The 18161-nt window shown below is 37.6% G+C and overlaps 1 protein-coding gene across 1 annotated transcript in view; it reads right to left on the bottom strand.

Annotated features, from left to right (window-relative positions):
* KCNH8 (potassium voltage-gated channel subfamily H member 8) overlaps positions 1-18161 on the bottom strand; it is a gene marked incomplete at both ends in the record, with an annotated part of 333350 nt that overhangs the window by 169973 nt on the left and 145216 nt on the right. The window contains one exon of the mRNA XM_081235814.1: positions 11559-11690. Within this exon, the coding sequence (XP_081091940.1) occupies positions 11559-11690 (132 nt within the window). The remainder of the gene's footprint in view (positions 1-11558; positions 11691-18161) is intronic.

Here is an 18161-nt window from a genome sequence, read left to right as displayed (position 1 = left end):
TATTCTCATAGTGACTTTATAAGGTAGGCACTGGCTCATTTTAAAGATAATGAAACTAAAGCTCAGTAAGTTTAAACAGCTTGTCCAAATCCTTGTAGTTTACAAGAGGTAGCATGACAATTAGTATGTAGTTCTGCCCAATTCCAAAGCCTTTGCCCTTTGCCTTTATCATTTAATTTCTCATAATTTATGGGTCCTTTGCTCTTTAGGGCTATCAATCCCCTCAAATTTTTTTTTAAATGTTGGTAATTGATTTTGAAAAATAAGTCCTATAGGAAATTGGTCCATATTTTAGAGTTATAGAATACATTAAACTTTACTTAACATGAGAAACAAGTTTATAGGCATTCTAATGTAGAAATTCATTAAAGATGAAAAAAAATTAAAAAGTTTGCCTTGATAACTTGTAGCAGTAACAATTTTATCACCATCATGGTGGATGCTGAAATAATCCAATATTTTTCTCACTGTTCTCAATGTCCTGCATTAAAATTCCTTAGTGCCTTTTTGTTCTGGGCTCTTCTCGGGCTCATAGAAGGCAAAGCAGCAAAGTCTTGGCCATCCTTTGAGTCAGTGAAGGGACAGAATAGGATATCTGTGAGTAATTCAGGCAAGGAAGAAATGTTCAGGAATTAAAGTGTAGGGGTAAAGGAGAAAAAAGGAAGAACAGATAATAAAAACATATGCCAACTCCTTGCCTACAAGATCAACAAATAGATTCAACTTATTCATCCAATTTTAAAGCATCTATTTATCCTGTGCCAGAGCTTCAGAGACAAAGATAAATAACTCACATTTCTTGACCTTAAGGAAAAGTAAGCAGTCTGATTTATCTAGACAAAAGTTGTGCTGAGAGATTTGAAGTTGATCCAGCTAATTCATGGAGGTCCCAAGATAAGGTCCAATTCACTTTCCCTTCTGAGATGTAACTCTATCATTGCTTCTCTGCATGCAATCTCTGGTTGAAGAGCAGAGTCAATAATACAATACTCTTATTGCAACCATAGCATGATATCGACAACATGTACACAAGAGCTGTAGGAACAGAGAGAGGAGTCCTTTATGAAAGACTGTTTTATATCTAAATGATGGGCTTCCTTAGAAAGCCTGGCATAATAATGCACCAGTCAAAAATACACCAATTAATTTACTTCAAAATTCAACTATTAAAGAAATGGTTTTATTATTAATAGGATCCCTTTTCTATTCCTTAATGCTAAACATGTTATAGAGTGATGGCTTGGTTGCTGTCTACTAATGCCTCTCAACCGGGGAGTTTTTGACAATGCCTGGAGACAGTTTGAGTTCTCAAAACTGGGGTGTGGGTGTTCCTGGCATCTAGTGGGGAGAGACCAGGGATGATGCTAAAAATTCTACAATACATAAGACAACCTTCTACAATAAAGAATTAATCTGATCCAAAAATGTCAACGGTTCCAAGGTTGAGAAAACCACCTGTATGTCATTTTTACATGAACTTTAAAGCCTTTTAGATAATCCAATCACAAAATGATACAACAAACCATATACAAAAGATGAATTAGTCCTAAGGAAATTTTTAGGTTTATTTATGAAGCCAAATAACTTGAAATAAATAAATTACTTAATTTCTTTTAAATCTTTAGATCATGCATTAATAATCAGGGCCACATTAAATATTCAATTCAGGGACAGTCATGTCTCAACTGGTCCATGTTTCTCTAGTTATACCCATCAATTCACCAAATAATGATCTAAACCTCTGACAAATTTAGAGATTTTCTTTTGAAGCAATTCTTACAGACATGGAGGCAAACTGTAAGATATTCTCTTGATTTTTTTCCTTAAAAGAAAAATGATAGCATCTCACTCACTCGAATCCAAATTTTGAATCTACAACAATCTCAGTAAAATCTAAGATAAATGGTCCTAGATTGCTAGCCGTGATTCTATGATTCACTATATTAGTATTATAAAGATAATTCTTTTTGGTCAGGGTACACATTTTAAGTGTGCAAAAACTATTTTTGAGGTATACTAAAACATTCCAGATGGGTCAACCTGGTGGCAAACTTCCAATTATTAACACATATTATTTTTTATTCATGCAAAATAGATCCCCAAATGATCTCTGTATGTCAACATTTTATGGTTCTGCCTCTATTTACCTACCTGGTAGGTGCCAGGAAGTGCCTAGTTGCCAGTAAGCTTTATGAGACACGAGCTGGGAAATATACCCTCAGTTCATTAAAAGAAACTCTTGGACGAGGAAGAAACTGAGCAGGGTTTGTAGAGCTCTCATGGACAGTGAAGGCAAGATTTCCCTTTCTTTCTCATTATCTTGGCTATATCACCAGTGTCCTGAGCTCCTAATACTCTGTCCGCTTGACTTTAGGGTCTCTTGAACCTCCTAGCATAAATCTGACTCTCCCTATCCTCCTTCTTGAATCAGAAATTGAACCATCATTTTCTTTACCATTTCTGGTACAGACCCTTCACTTCCTAGTTTTAATACCACACAGTTCTGTGCCAGGTCTGTTATTATTCTAAACATGACCAGTTCCAGGACCCTATGGGAGAGTTTTATCTTTTCTCCCTCTCTCCCAGACCAGAAACATGGGCCTAATGATCTGAGTCCAGACCTATAATTCTTTTTTAAAAATATTATTTTATTCAAGTATAGCTGATTTACAATGTTGTCTTAATTTCTGCTGTATAGTAAAGTGATTCAGTTATATGTATATATATACATTCTTTTTCCTATTCTTTTCCATTATGGTTTATCACAGGATATTGAATATAGTTCCCTGTGCTATACAGTAGGACCTTGTTGTTTATCCATCCTATATATAATAGTTTGCATCGGCTAATCCCAAATCCCCAATCCATCCCTCCTCCAGCCCCCTTCCCTTTGGCAACCACAAGTCTGTTCCCTAAGTCTGTGATTCTGTTTCATAGATAGGTTCATTTCTGTCATATTTTAGATTGTACATGTAAGTGACATCTTATGGTATTTGTCTTTCTCTTTCTGACTTAATATGATAATCTCTAGGTCCATCCATGTTGCTGCAAATGGCATTATTTCATTCTTTGTTATGGCTGAGTAGTATTCAATTATGTGTGTGTATCTATCTATCTATGTATTTATCTATCTATCTATCTATATTCATATATATATATATATATGAATTAGTACATATATACATATATATATATATATCTTCTTTATCCTTTCATCTGTTGATGGACATTTAGGTTGCTTCCATGTCTTGGCTATTGTAAATAGTGCTACAATGAACACTGGGGTGCATGTATCTTTTCAAATCATAGTTTTCTCTGGATATATGCCCAGGACTGGTATTGCAGGATCATATGGCAACTCTACTTTTAGTTTTTGGAGGAACCTCTATACTGTTTTCCACAGTGGCTGCACCAATTTACATTCCCACCAACAATGTAGGGGGGTTCCCTTTTCTCCACACCCTCTCCAGCATTTGTTATTTGTAGACTTTTTAATGATGGCCATTCTGACCGGTGTGAGATGGTACCTCATTGTAGTTTTGATTTGCATTTCTCTAATAATTAGCGATGTTGAGCATCTTTTAATGTGCCTTTGGCCGTCTGTATTGACGTATACTTCTTAAGGCTACAAAAGTTCCTGTGATAGTTAAAGTATTACCCAAGATATAAAGCACAACAACAGCAATCTTATTAGCTCAGCTAACACAAGTTAAGTACCGAATATAATGACTGAAATAAGGCCCATGTCAATAAGACTTTCCAGAGTATCACATCTATTAATTAGAAGGGCCATAATTGGGAGCCAGATATATAGATCCTCTATTCCAATGCTATTTCCAGTATAATAGGATCCAGTGTTGGGAAAGGTTGAGGGAGGAATCGTTTGTTAATTAATTATCTAGATCAGGAATCTGTAAACTTTGGCCCACCAACAAGTCATCTGTTCCTGTAAATAAAGTTTTATTGGAACACAGCCACACCCATTTATTTACATATTGTCTATGGCTGCCGTTTTGCTATAGTGAAAGAATAAAGTAGTTTTGATAGAGACTACATGGTCCACAAAGCCTAAAATATTTACTACCAGACCTTTATAGAAAAAGTTTGCTGATCTCTGATCTAGATCAAATGAGAATGAAAATCTGAACTAACCATTTCCCCAAATATATTCCTATGTGAGAACTAACTTGCTAGAGACAGAGAAAGTATAATGACCCAGCTTTATCAAAACTTTTAAAAATTAAATGTTGCATAATTGATCCTAGGTTTATGCATGCAGGTGGTTTAAAGGGGAAAAAAGAAGCATAACGGCAAGTACAATTCAAGTTCAAATATTTCCCAATTCTATTCATTTCACCATTACATAACATCAAACACTCCATAAAATGTAGGGTTTATGAGAATCCAACCATTTAAGAATTGGCATTGAAATGCAAATTCCCACTAAATTCAGCAAGGATACTAAAGTCTATTCTTGTCTTTCTTCTCCCCAAATAGGACCATAAGTTAACCAGGGACCCTAGGAAACGTCATAGGACTGTCTACTATCTATTGTATGACACTCCCCAGGAAGTACTTCTTCACTTAGGCACAGAGCTATTTACTGGGTTTTTCCAATTGAATCTGTGGAAGCATCAGAAAAAAGAGTGCACACTTCAATTTCAAGGACTTAGGCTGGAACAGGAGGGTTTTGTTTGTTTGTTTTTGTTAGTAAAAATTCATGTAGCAAACATGCTGATTGTTCCCTTCCTCTGGTGAGTTCAGATTGAAGATGTAGAAAATAGGATCATCAGTTCAAAACCTGTAAAGATGCTATGTGACCCAGTACACTACAAGCCTTCCTATCATGTAGTATGATTATGGAATTACAGATCCTTGTAATAAAAGAAGCTTAAGAAATTATCTAGACTAACTATATTATACTGTAGCTGGAGAAACAGCAATTAGGAGAGGGAAACTGCCTGGCCTAAGGTGACACTGCTAGCTTGAGGCACAGATGGGACTCGAATCTGTAACTCCTGGGATCTTTTTACTATCTCACACAGTTAGCAAGCTTATCTGCCTCAGATAAAATTATAAAATAGAGAAAAGCCAGCCTCAGACAACCATATATTGTCACAAACTCCCTTCTGATTGCAGGCCTTGACAGGACGCACCAACCACTGAATGAAAAATAAAGACCAAACTCCTCAGTGTGACCTACAGTTGGAGGTGTGAACTACCTCTGTGTTCTCCATGCAAGGCGAACACTCATATTCCCGGAAGAGGAATTCTCTAGAACATCTCATAGGCCAGCACATCCTCCGGAAGCCCAAGTATCTAAGGGCAAGTCTAAAGAAAAAGTGTCAGGAAAACCTGGGCACCAGAACTCATAAAATTCCAAAAGAACAGGTATCTCGAATAAAAGGAAGAGGCCCTATCTTGGCTGTGCAAGGTACTTAGGGCTTATTCCAGGCAACAACCTTGGGTCTTTTCATAGGAAGCTGGGCCTGAGGGGCCTTGTGGAACATCTTCCCAGTTACTCCATGGTTTCAACTTTATGGCCCATAAAAGCAGTGAAGGAGCAAACTCCTTAAGCTAATTTTAATACTGCATAAAACCTAGGAGAAATAATTGTTATCCATCATAATATCCATAATTGCCACATTTCTATCATACTCTCCTGAACTAGACTTTATCTAGAATAATATTTACAAATGTCACATAAACAGAAGCTCTGATTAGCTGTTGATGACATCAGAAGGATTTCTATGAAGTGATTGATGGGGCAGAAACATGTCAGATCACCTTAGTTCTCACTCTTTTTAATAAAGTGAATGGCAAGAGGAAGTGATAAAAATCTGGTATATTCAGATTATGTTTGACGAAACTCAAGCCCAAGTCTGCGAGAGTATTAAAAGCCTCTCTGAGCTTCTGGAGCTTGCCAAGTTTCCCATTTTTAAGTCAGTGTTCCTTCCACTAGAGTATGTTATTTCATAGTATGGAATCTGCTATAGCAAAACAGTCACATAGCCCTGTTTCCCTCATGTTCTGAAAAGAGAAAAGAAATAATAAGGAAAAGTAGAGGGAATAGAGACAGAAGTAATTTATCTCTTTGTTATGCCCTAGATTTATCTATAGCCACTTGCACTTTTGGAATGTATGATTTCAAATAAAGAAGTAAAAGTTTAACTCACGGTAAAATTAACCTACGTCTATGTATAATTTATAGTACACTTAGCATGAATTTTGGTTTAGCACAGACTCAGCTGATTTCCAAAATGAGTCCATTTACACTATATAATACCTAAGTGTAAAACAGTGCAGAAGAAAGAGTTTGAAAAAGTAAGTCCTTACGTCTAAAAATTCTCCATTTCATTTAGAAGAGTATGTCAACCCTATACAATTCGGATGCTTTCTGCAGAAATTGACAGAAAAATCCCACCCAAATTGGCCAAAGACGGGAAAAAAGAAATTTTGGTCCAGGCTCTGAGTTAACTCAATTCTCCAAAAGGATCTAAGAATTTGCACCATCTCAGTTTCAAATCTAGCCAGAAAATACACATGCCTGCATCTCACAATGTCTTGTTGGCTCTGGTGGGGTCATGTGTCTAACCCCGGACCAATTTCTGCATCAGAGGCATATATAGCTCTGGTTGGCCAAGAGTGAGTCAGACACCAGTCCTGGAGTCTGTGAGGGATGGTGCAAGCTCCACCAGGACTGGTCTGAGAGTGAAGAAATAGTGGCCACTCTCTTCTAAACTGTTACAAGGAGGGGGGCAAATGAACCACAGTGGCCAAGAGACAAAAATCTCCATGAAAGACACACGATAAAAATGATTAAAAATATATCTACCTTGCAAAATAGTACAAATGAAAGGCAAAATTACAGAGTAGTTAATAGTTTGGGCTCTGGAACCAGATTGTATAGGTTCAAAACCTCACTCCACCATTTGTTAACTGTGTGAGCTTACGTAAGTTTCTTAACCTTGTTGGGCTTTAATGTATTCATGTCTAAAAACAGAGATGGTAATAACCCCTACTTAAAGGTATTTGGTGATAATTAAATGAGATAAAACCTATAAAGTACTTAGAAGAGTTGCTGGCACATGGTAACCACTCAATCAATGTTAACTATCATGATTATTAATATTATTGTATCTGCGAGGCAAAGATGATAAGTATTATAAAATATCAGAGACACTTACAGAGGGATTAAGGATGTGATGAATTGTGGACCTCATGGCACAGTGAAGGGTGGTTAGTTGTGAGAGGTAGAAGGGGGAGGAGGTGGCACCAAGCCAACGTGAGGTGGTGTGAAAAAGCACAAGTCAAGATAGACCAACCCATCTGAATAAGTGCAGAGGGAAATTGTAACAAGGTCTTAACTGCTAAGAGTTTTTCAAAAACGCTGGGCATAGATAAATCTGCTGGGTTGTGTTCCTCCTAAAATATAACTGAAAATAATCTATTGTTTTCAGCTTGGATTTACAGGTCTTTTATTGTTTTATTTAAAGCCATTCACTAAGAACAACTTTATATGAAGACATCATCATATGATTTTTGTGACATCGTCATAAAATTACTCTATTAGGAAACAGATTGTAACTTAAGATTGACCTCAAGAACAGCAATCTATCTCGCCAATATGGATGTGTTGATCGAAGGGTTAAATTCTCATTTCAAAAGGCTCTTACCCTGCTGAGGGCTCTCATCTGCTCCAGACCTGCTAACCCCTTTCTCATGGTCTATCCTCCGAGACTTCATAAAAGCAATACTTTTATAATTCCTAAGTTATGAAGATCCATAAATAACACACAAAAAAATCATATTATTTACGTTGCCATTTGTTGGCATTTGATGTCCATCCCTGGATAGAATTTGGCAACATCTTCTAGAAGGTGAGAATTGTGTATGATGTTGGATAACTATTTTTGTGAGTAGCTTTATGCTAACAAAGGCATTACTCTTTAACAAGGAGTCAAAATCTTCTAACAAATCAAATAAGTACAATTAGTTTTAAAATAGTCATTTACACAGAGTACCACTGGAATTTTACTTGGGTAAGAAACAAATAAAAGGAAAAACTTTTCACCCCATTTGCCTTTGGTAATCAGTATGCTGATTGTTTACACATCCATGCATTCCAAAGTGTGTGTTTGTGTGTGTCTTTCAAATATGTGTCTACTACATGACAGCCACTGTGTTAGGAGCTAGAAAACAAAGATATAGTCCTGTCTCACACATATTATACTATTTCTGGGGTAAAGAATACCCATTCTTTCTTCCTAGGAGGTTCTTACAAGCGAAAGATCCAAAAAGCTACTTAGAGCAATAAGCAAGCCCCAAGAGAACACAGAGATGATGGGTGAGGGGAGACGCAACTGAATCCACCAGCAATTTGAGCCCCATACCAAAGCAAACTGTTGTGTTCCATCTCTGTCTCTTGTGTCTGCTGATGCCAGATTTTCATGCAGTTACTGGCTCAACTCTTACATTCAGTGGTTCCAATAAGGTCATGGCTGTTTGTTACAAGAATCTGATTTTTGGTTTATGTTCTACCATCGCTCTATCCAAACAGTTTTCTTCTGAAACTGGCATCTCCTTTGAGAAGTCTTTCCTTCCCTTCCCTATCCTCTTCCATTCCTACTCAGAAATAATCACATCACTCTCTCAAAACACTTTTCCACAGCTCTGCTTTACTATATAGATAGAATAACATATTGTAGTTATTTGACCATGCGACTCCCTGAAAATCAGTGGAATTTGCCATTTTCACCCTTCTGTCTCTAGATGTTAGCTGACTCTTTGCTGATTACATAAGTGCAACAATGAATCTAGGGGTAGCCCCTAGGCTAAATTTTCAGTGTTTCAAAGTACACACATGACATTGTGCTTTCTGACTTTATGAAACAACATTAAACCTCCAAATAATTTTTCCAGTGACAGTCAAGTGTGACACCAAAGCAGCTCTTCCCTGCCTCCCAGGAATTTACATAAAAATGGATGCTCCCTCGCATTTTGGGTGAGTATCCCTCTCTTAGCTACAGGGAAACTCAGTGTCTCTTACACAACAGCAGCAAGCAGAAATGAGCCCTCTGAGAAAGAAAACAGAACGACACTAGCAGATGGAAAAGTTTGGAAACCACTGAGTTCAGGTTATGTAAGAATCAAAAGACAATCAGGCACGCCAGATTTACAAGATACTAGAAAACAAGCACTTGGCTACTATCAAGTTTTAATCTTTTAATTTTATTTTATTTTGGCTGTGCTGTGAAGCTTGTGGGATCTTTAGTTCCCCAACCAGGGATTGAACCCAGGCCCTCGGCAGTGAAAGCTCAGAGCCAGAATCACTGGACTGCCAGGGTCCAGTGTTTAATCTTCTGAGTCCACTCAAATCCTAGAGAGTTGTGATTTGGTGTTATTTCCAGTTTTGACACTGTTGTTTACATTACTAATTTTTGCTTGTTAGTGTCACTGAAATTTACATTAAGGTAGTCTGCCTTGTGCCCTTGAAAACTATGGAGAACAGTATGAAGGTTTCTTAAAAAATGAAAAATAGAGTGCCATATGATCCAGCGATGCCACTCCTGGGCATATATCCAGAGGAAACTCTAATTCGAAAAGACACATGCACCCCAGTGTTCATTGCAGCACTATTTACAATAGCCAGGACATGGAAGCAACGTAAGTGTCCATCTATAGAGGAATGGACAAAGAAGATGTGGTACATATATACAGTGGAATACTACTCAGCTATAAAAAATGAATGAAATAATAGATTAAATGATAGATTGAATAATAATAATGAATGAAATTAATAGATTACTTCGGCAGGGCAACACATTGCCAGAAAGACCAGGGCAAGATTAGAGGGCCAGAACTTTTAGCCCCACTCCCTGACCTTCTGGGGAGGGGAGAGGGACTAAATAATGAGTTGATCACTAATGGCCAGTGATGTAATCAATCTTGCCTACGTAATGAAGCCTCCATGAAAACTCCTACTAAACACCTGAGCAGGAGAGCTGATGAACACACCCAGGTGCTGGGAGGGTGGCACGCCCAGGAAAACCACAGAAGCCCCAGGCCCTCTTCCCTATACCTGCCCTAGGCATCTCTTCCCTATGGCTGTTCCAGAGTTAGAGCCTTTACAATAACAGAAGTGTTCCTCTGCATTCAGTGAGCTGTTCTGGAAAATCATCAAATCTGAAAAGGATGGAGAGGGTTGTGAAATTCCCGACATTGTAGCCAAGCTGGACAGAAGTGTGTGGGCCCTGGGCACCCCGTACTTGTGACCGGCATCTGCAGTTAGGGTGGGCCCTTATACCTGTGCACTCTGACACTAAATCCAGGTAGTTAGTGTGACCTGAATTAAATTATAGGCCACCCAGCTGGAGTCCAGAGAGTTGAAGAACTGGTTGTTGGTATGGAAAAAACCTACATTTGGTATAAGAAGTGTTCTGAGTAAATACAGTTCATACTTACCTTTTGTTTTCCTATAACAGCAAAGAAAATAGTAAAAACAAAACCAAAAACCACGCACACCGATTTCCACACTTTTCTCTCACTGGACAGGTATTACACGTGCTCTAATATCCAAGTAACTTTAAGTATAAGATTGCTCGCCCCTCCTGTATGTAAAATATGCAACAGTGTTTAGTTATGCAAAAACACAAATGTTTGCATTTGCAAACATTCCAAATGATAGAAGTTGGCGGGGGTCACCAAATAGTTCTCAATTTGTGTTGTCATTTCAAAAGACATAATGTATTTAAAACACTCACACACATTTTTAAAAAGACAGTTGTTCAAACGTCAAAGAGCTGGTTCTCATAAAGAACTTAATATACAGGAAGTCCTTACAATGACAATTGCCTTTTCTCTGGTCACCAAAATATCTAATCCTACTTTTGTTTAAATGAAATAATATGGGCATTTTTTTCAGTGTTACTTTTTGTCTGCTTACGTGAATGCAGGGTATTTCCTCATAAACTATAGACACAAGCTATAAAGTAAGCAATATAAAGTCTTAGAATACTTTAAAGATCATTGAAGAGCTTGTCTGTGTCTTAAAACAAATTATTATTGCAAAATACAGGTACGCATTTGCAACGCTCCACTCTAACAAGCATTAAACTTGAGTTCTGGATTTTGGATATAAAATGAAATCTTGCACTTCTAAGTTCTGAACTACTGCACATTAGGTGAAACTGAGAGCAGTATTTTTAATCACATCATTTTAACTTCACTCATTGCTATCAATGTATATTCTTCCCTGATAAAACAAGGTGGTGTGAATCTGTGTATTCTGATAAATTGTTTTCCCATCCTCATCCTCCTTGAACAGGAGTGTAAACTTCTGGTTCCTATCAAGTGAGTTTTTATTACAAAGAGGAAAATGCAAATTCATGTGAGTCTCTGTGATTTGGGGTTAGGCACCAAATACTGACTGCTAAGAGTTATGAATATTTATCTGTTGCTGTTATTAAAAACACATTTTTTTTTCCTACCAGAGTTTTTGAATAAACAATTTCAAAATGTTACTCCATCTGTCAATGTTTTCTGAAAACAGTACAAACCTTCTTTTTTCTCTTCTGGAGTAATCTTCACTTTTGTATCTGTTATATCTTTGAATGAGGCCAGAAAAAGGACCACATCTCCTTTCTCATTCTTTATGGGGACAATATCCAATAGGCACCAAAATGGAGACCCTGCAATGGTAATAAAAATACAAATCAACCGTCTTGTGTTTTTTCTATGAAAATCACATCATCTGTGGTATAGTTAATAAAGTCCTTACTGTTTTCTTCTATCCCACGAGTCTCCCCCAAAATCTTAAAAATGTCAGTTTTCAGACTCCATTAATATCTAGCCTCTAATGCATATCTCTTCATTCCCAAATGAAGTGCTTTCTCTGAAAATAAGGGAGTATTTTAAACAAAACCACTAGTCTGTGCTGAGACCTTTCTGCTTATGTCATTCAAATTTGTATTTCTTCTTTGAATGTATTGATGTTGAAGCATTCCACTTGATGAAATCCTGCCCCTTCCGGCCCAAAGCACACACTGATTCCTAAATAAAGACTTTTATTTGATATGAGTTTGCTAAAGGTTTATTTAGTCAATTTAAAAATCAATGCTTGTGCACCAGAATGGCTAAAAGAAAAAAAGACGGAAAATACCAAGTTTTGGGAAGGATGATGCAAAGTCATTTGAACCCTCCTACATTACTGGCTCGTTGCCAGTTAGTACATATAATTTAAAAACTGTTTGGCAGTCTCAAGATATATTATCACAATACATTATATGGTAATGTGAATGAGTGATATATAATAATCGACAGGACAATGGATGAATATCACTAACATAATGTTGAGCAAAAATAGCCAGACACAGAGGAGTAGAATCCATTTAAATGAAGTACAAACATAGGCAAAACAAATCTAGGGTTTAAGAGGTCAGGTTAGTGGTTACCTTTGGGAGATTGTGATTAGGAGGGGACACGGGACAGGGTGTTCTGAGATGCTGGTCCATATCTTTCATGACCTTTATGTTGGTTGCATAGGAGTATTCAGGTTTTGAAAGTCATCAAACTCTGTACTCGTGTGTATTTTTCAGGGTATATGTTTTATTTCAAGAACATATTCTTAAAAGTGATACTCAGACTTGTAAAAAAGAATGAAATAATGCCATTTGCAGTGACATGGATGGACCTAGAGATTGTCATACTGAGTGAAGTAAGCCAGACAGAGAAAGACAAATATCATATGATATTACTGATATGGGGAATCTAAAAAAAAAAAATGGTACCAATGAACTTATTTACAAAACAGAAGGAGCCACAGATGTAGAAAATGAACTTATGGTTACCAAGGGGTAAAGAGGGGGAGAGATAAATTGGGAGATTGAGATTGACATATACACACTACTATACATAAAATAAATAACTAATAAAGACCTACTGTATAGCACAGGGAACTCTACTCAATACTCTGTAATGACCTATATGGGAAAAAAAATCTAAAAAAAGTGGATATATGTACATGTAAAACTGAATCACTTTGCTGTACAGCAGAAACGAACACAACATTGTAAATCGACTATACTCCAATAAACATTAATTTTAAAAGTGATATTCAAGTTCAATTCTATTCTTTGAGCAAAAGAACCATGAGAAATATCATTAGCAGACTCAAGTTCAAATGTAAGGCTTATATTTTGAGAAGTTTTTATATATTTCAAAATACACATTAAAAAATATATTAAAATTCCAGTACTAGATTTTCTACTGAAAAGCATTCCTGGGCAGAAACATGTGAAGTTGATGAAAAAGTTATTGCTTAAAAACAAAACTGTTGATCTATTCACACATAATTTTCCTACACTTTTACTTTGATGGGAAAAAATCTGAATTTCCATCTTATTTGGGAATTGATTTCAAAGCTGGCTATACGACAAAAATCACAGAGTCAGAAATATCTTTGATGTTTTAACTTGCTTTGTATATACTGTGTTAGATTTCACACTTTCCAACACAGCAATATATCCACCCAGCCTTGGAATCTCTCATTTTTCTTCAATTGAGCACCAGACGAGCAGCTGATTTGTATTTAGCGTCCATCTCACATAAAAATCATATTTTACTAGAGCTGCTGGGGTATTTTTGTTGAAAATGTGTGGTTAAGTACACATGGGATAAATGTATGTGTAATGTGCTGCTACTTATAAAGTATGCCTTGAATATGTACCTGTTCCCCCACATCCTCCTAACTGTTTAGTGGTATGATTTCCTTCTTGTTCTTTTGACTCAGACACATGGTTTCCTTTCATTCATCTTCCCAAATATCTATGCCACAGCAATCCCATCTCAATACCCCATCACCAGGCTCCAGAAAACCTATAATCTATGGCTTATCACCAGGGCTCCAACATCAATCAGCCACGTCACCATAGGAAGTCAGTTAACATTTCTGCAATGAGATTTCCTCGACTGTAATGTTCTCACATCCTCCTGTCCAGGGTAGATATAGTAACCCCAATAAACATGAACTGATAAGTCAACGTTATTGTCTATGATTAATGAAGAAACCTTAAAAATGAGCCATATCCCTGGCCAAACACTGCTCTCCCCCTCATCCCAGAATGGCCCTTACTTCCAATTTTTGTCTATGATTACCATTTCAACTTGGGAGCCTTTTTCCCTAATGCTGTAGCTACGGTAGGAACAAAAAGAACCACCAGGCCAAGCTATCAATCACACCCTAGAGACAGAAATCGTGGGGACTTGGAGAATGGCATGAATCTAATATTTTGGTTCACACTTTAAATTATCTATCTGTCAATTTCCTTGCAGGAACATCACCCAAATCAGAACAGAGACCATTATTTTTCCAGAAAATCATTCAATCTATGCACTCAGACAAGCATCATTATTGTCTCCACAGAGTCTCCTCACAGACGTGCCAGTGTATTTTAAAGAAACACAAAAGCACAAAATGAGGTGAAAGCCAAGGAAACAGCTGCCAACATGGCAATATTCTCTAATCAGCCATGATGCACGGGCGTCATGTCATAGCATGCTCTGGGAGAGTTGAAAAATCACTTTGAAATTTGTCTTTCAAGTTATAATGAGATGTGATCTTTGACATTGTATAAATTCATTAGAAACTTCATTAATATGGGTCCTTCTAAATTCAAATTTTGTAATGAGTTGTCATGAGCTAAGTTAATGTCAACCTCCCCATTACATACATGACAAAAAAGTGAATCAGGGAAACAGCGTAAGAGACATATAGGCCTATTTTTTTCCTTCCTCCCTCCCTCCCTTCCTTCCTCCTTCCCTCTCTTCCTTCCTCTTTCCTTCCTTCCTTCCTTTCCTCCCTCCCTTCCTCTTTCCTCCTTTTCTTCCTTCCTTCTTCCTTTCCTCCCTTCCTTCTTTCCTTCCTTCCTTCCTCCCTTCCTTCCTCCTTTCCTTCCTTTCTTTCTCCCTCCCTCCTTTTATCCCTCTTCCTTTCTTCCTTCAACTGCTCCTTCATATTTATCCACACCAACTTCCTTACAAATATGGCTTTGTGTACCTCTAAAGTTAGAAAGCAAAGCATAAGCCACTTGCTTCTTCTTCCAGAAAAAGAGGATCGATGCTAAAACCTACCAATCAGGCTCAAAGCAACACCCTTCACACTTACTTTGCTCTCTTAGCCTTCCCTTCCCTGCTGTCCTCAACCTCTCCACCCTGGCTCTCTGACAAAACCTTCAACCCTGCACACTGTAATAACTCAAAGCAATGCCCCAGGGTCTGCTGCTTCCTCTCTTACCCATGGGTACAGTGATGATCATGCAATGTCTTTCAGTCAACAGCGCCCCAGGCCTGGTACAATAAATCTCTCAGCATTAAGGAGGGAGGGAGAAAATCCCTCAGCTTTCAATCCAGAGATGGGAAGGATTCTTAAAAGTAGGGTTAGAGGGCAGAACTTGTGTGTCAATGTTAACTCCTTCTGTATATAGCAGCCGTAGTTACCGTGTGGGTTGGTGAACGCTAAAACAGATGAGTTTCTGTCAAGATTTAAGCTAGTAACACCTTTAATTTCCATGGATAAATAAAATTCATGGGCGAAAACAGGGTTTATACCCTATATGGTAAACTGTATTTTTGGAATCGCGTAAATAATTACGCAGAGTTTAAACCTGGTGGAATGTCCCATGTCTTCATTTTTGGTACTTTCTTTTCCTTCATTGGGAAACAAGGGTGCAAGAGAATTTGACTTGCTAATATTTACAATGGAAAGAAGACATACGCTTTCCATATACCTCTAAAAGATTATATTTTGCAATAAGTGAACACTAATGAAAAGGTTTCTAGTATGAGTTCATGGTTTAATAACTTAATACAAGGAGGTAGAGATATAAAGAATATTGAGTTGTGAGTCGTTCCCTTCTCTTTAGAGACTAGTTGTGTTGCCATGATGGGACACAGGTTGTGTTTCCCAATTTAACACAACAGCAGAAAGTGGGATGGGGACCCTTAACATGTCCCTCATATCAAGCAGGATTTTGATTGGATTTTTAATGGTAAATATGTGTGACCTTTAGTTTTTGAAATTATGGCTACAAAAATATAATATCCTGAGTGTTAACAGCATCAGTATCGTGTGACCTAAACATTTTCAGGCGCTCTTCATATTTCACAGTAAATCTGATCTTGTTCTCTATAGCTATTGTCTCAGTGCTACGTACTCATGGTGTGATGACAGGCTTGACAATTTTTAGAAATTAGTCCAGGGGATATAATATTGGGAAGGGTGTGGCCAAAGGGCTGCAGGTGTGTAAACAAGGCACTGTTAATGGTGGCTGCATGACGGGACCCTTGTATCTGTAGCAGAAAGCGCAGGACATTGATGAGCATCTCAAGCGAGTCTGTGCAGAGCTGTAGTTGCCCCTCTCTCTTATCACAGTTTTTTCTGCCTTGTTCTGGTCCTAACCATCTTTCACCCACTCTTCAAAAGTGTTCTCCCTACCTTTAGTTTTCTCCCCATGCTGTTTCCAAGAATCTGTGTAAATAGAGTGTTCTGATTAAAAATACCCAATGGCTTTTCACAGCTTGCTTAAAAAATTAACATAGCATTCCAGAGACTCTTTATCAATATGGAAAGTCTATTTTCATGGAACTAGAAAGGTAAACAGGAAGGGGATGGGTCATGTGAAGAGGTGATCGAAAATAAGGATCGGATTAAAAAGGAGGGGGAAGTCCCAGGAAGCACCCAGAGCTGTGTGGGAGATAAGCCCTACAGCAGCCTCCCCAGTACTTCCTGGTGTTTGTACTGTTCTAAGTGATGAAAGCAAGGATTCTTTGGTGAAATAGCAGGTAAAGGCTTCACTTTATCTGCAAGGAACACTTCTTCCAAGGACCATCCATCTATAGTGCAGCCTATACGTGTTTCAGATCTGTGCTCAGTTCCCAGTGAATTTGCCTTGGGTGGACACCCTCCTCCAAATACCCCAGGATCCTAATGCACTGGGGCCCCGACATCTTGTGCAGCAGTGGAGGGTAGAGTCGGGTTGGTGGGACATGAAGTGAGCCAGCTGGAGACCTCCCTGAGCGGGCAGTGGCTAAAGACAACTCTCATTTCAATGTTTGATGAAAAATGAGGCTCTCAGAAAACAATGTGTTTTAAATTTGTTTCTTTATAGAAAAAAAAAATAGACTGGGAGAATACACACAAAATATTCATAGTGGTGGATAGTAGGATTACAGTTTCTTCTTTTGTCCTTTTCTCATATCCCTGCTTTCAGTTTTGCTAGAATAAGCATGACGGAATTTTTAGTGGGATTCTGGCAACTCTAGAGATTTGGAATAAGAAATTAAAGGAGTCCAGGACTGGGTGATAAGAGTGATGAGGTCATATTTCTAGGGAGATCACTTTGTGCGTATTCTCCATGATTTAAATTCTCACAGATATTCCATTTCAAACTCTAAGAAAAGTTCCATGTTAAGTTAGGGTAACTAAAAAAAAAAAAGAGGGAAAGAAAGAAAAGGAAAAATGAAAGGAAGAAAGGAGGCATAGATACAAATCAACTGATGCTTAGCTGAATTGAATGTGCCCAGTTTGTTTTTTCTTCCTCTTTCCATTTTGTTCCAAGTTTCCTTTCTCCTTAAATGAAAGTACTTTATTCCTCTCCCAGGAGTATATATTGGCATCTCTCAGAAATCTCTAATAATTTGGAAGGAGAGGAGCTTGGGAACTTGAGATCCAAAAAATATCTCCAAGATGTGCTTTAGTCAATAATTCCAACATGCTTGCTCAACAAATCATTTACTGTAGTTTTGACCAATAGAGTTATTACTTGCTTTAAGAAAACCAAACAGCTTCTGATGATTAAACATAGAAAATTCTTACCTATAACTGAAAGAATTTTTCACATATGGGTAGCCACAAATTCATCTGGAATAGGTTTAGAGGAAGACCCCAGATAACTGCGTATGGTCCAATGAGAAACAGATAAGGGATTCCTGACAATGTAATACACACAGCAAGGACTTAGGGATAGCTGTCATTTATTAAGCTTCCATTATATGCTAGACACTGAGTCACAAGCTTTGTATGTATTCCATCTAAACTTCTCATTGATCACCTTGACCAACAGTAGCAGAAACTGAAGCACATTTTACTCATGTGGAAATTGAGA

Source organism: Mesoplodon bidens, assembly GCF_964165515.1.
Source record: "Mesoplodon bidens genome assembly, chromosome: 5".
NCBI classification, from domain to species: domain Eukaryota; kingdom Metazoa; phylum Chordata; class Mammalia; order Artiodactyla; family Ziphiidae; genus Mesoplodon; species Mesoplodon bidens.
The sequence above is the reverse complement of the archived record's forward strand: the minus strand, read 5'-3'. Positions and strand labels throughout refer to the sequence as shown.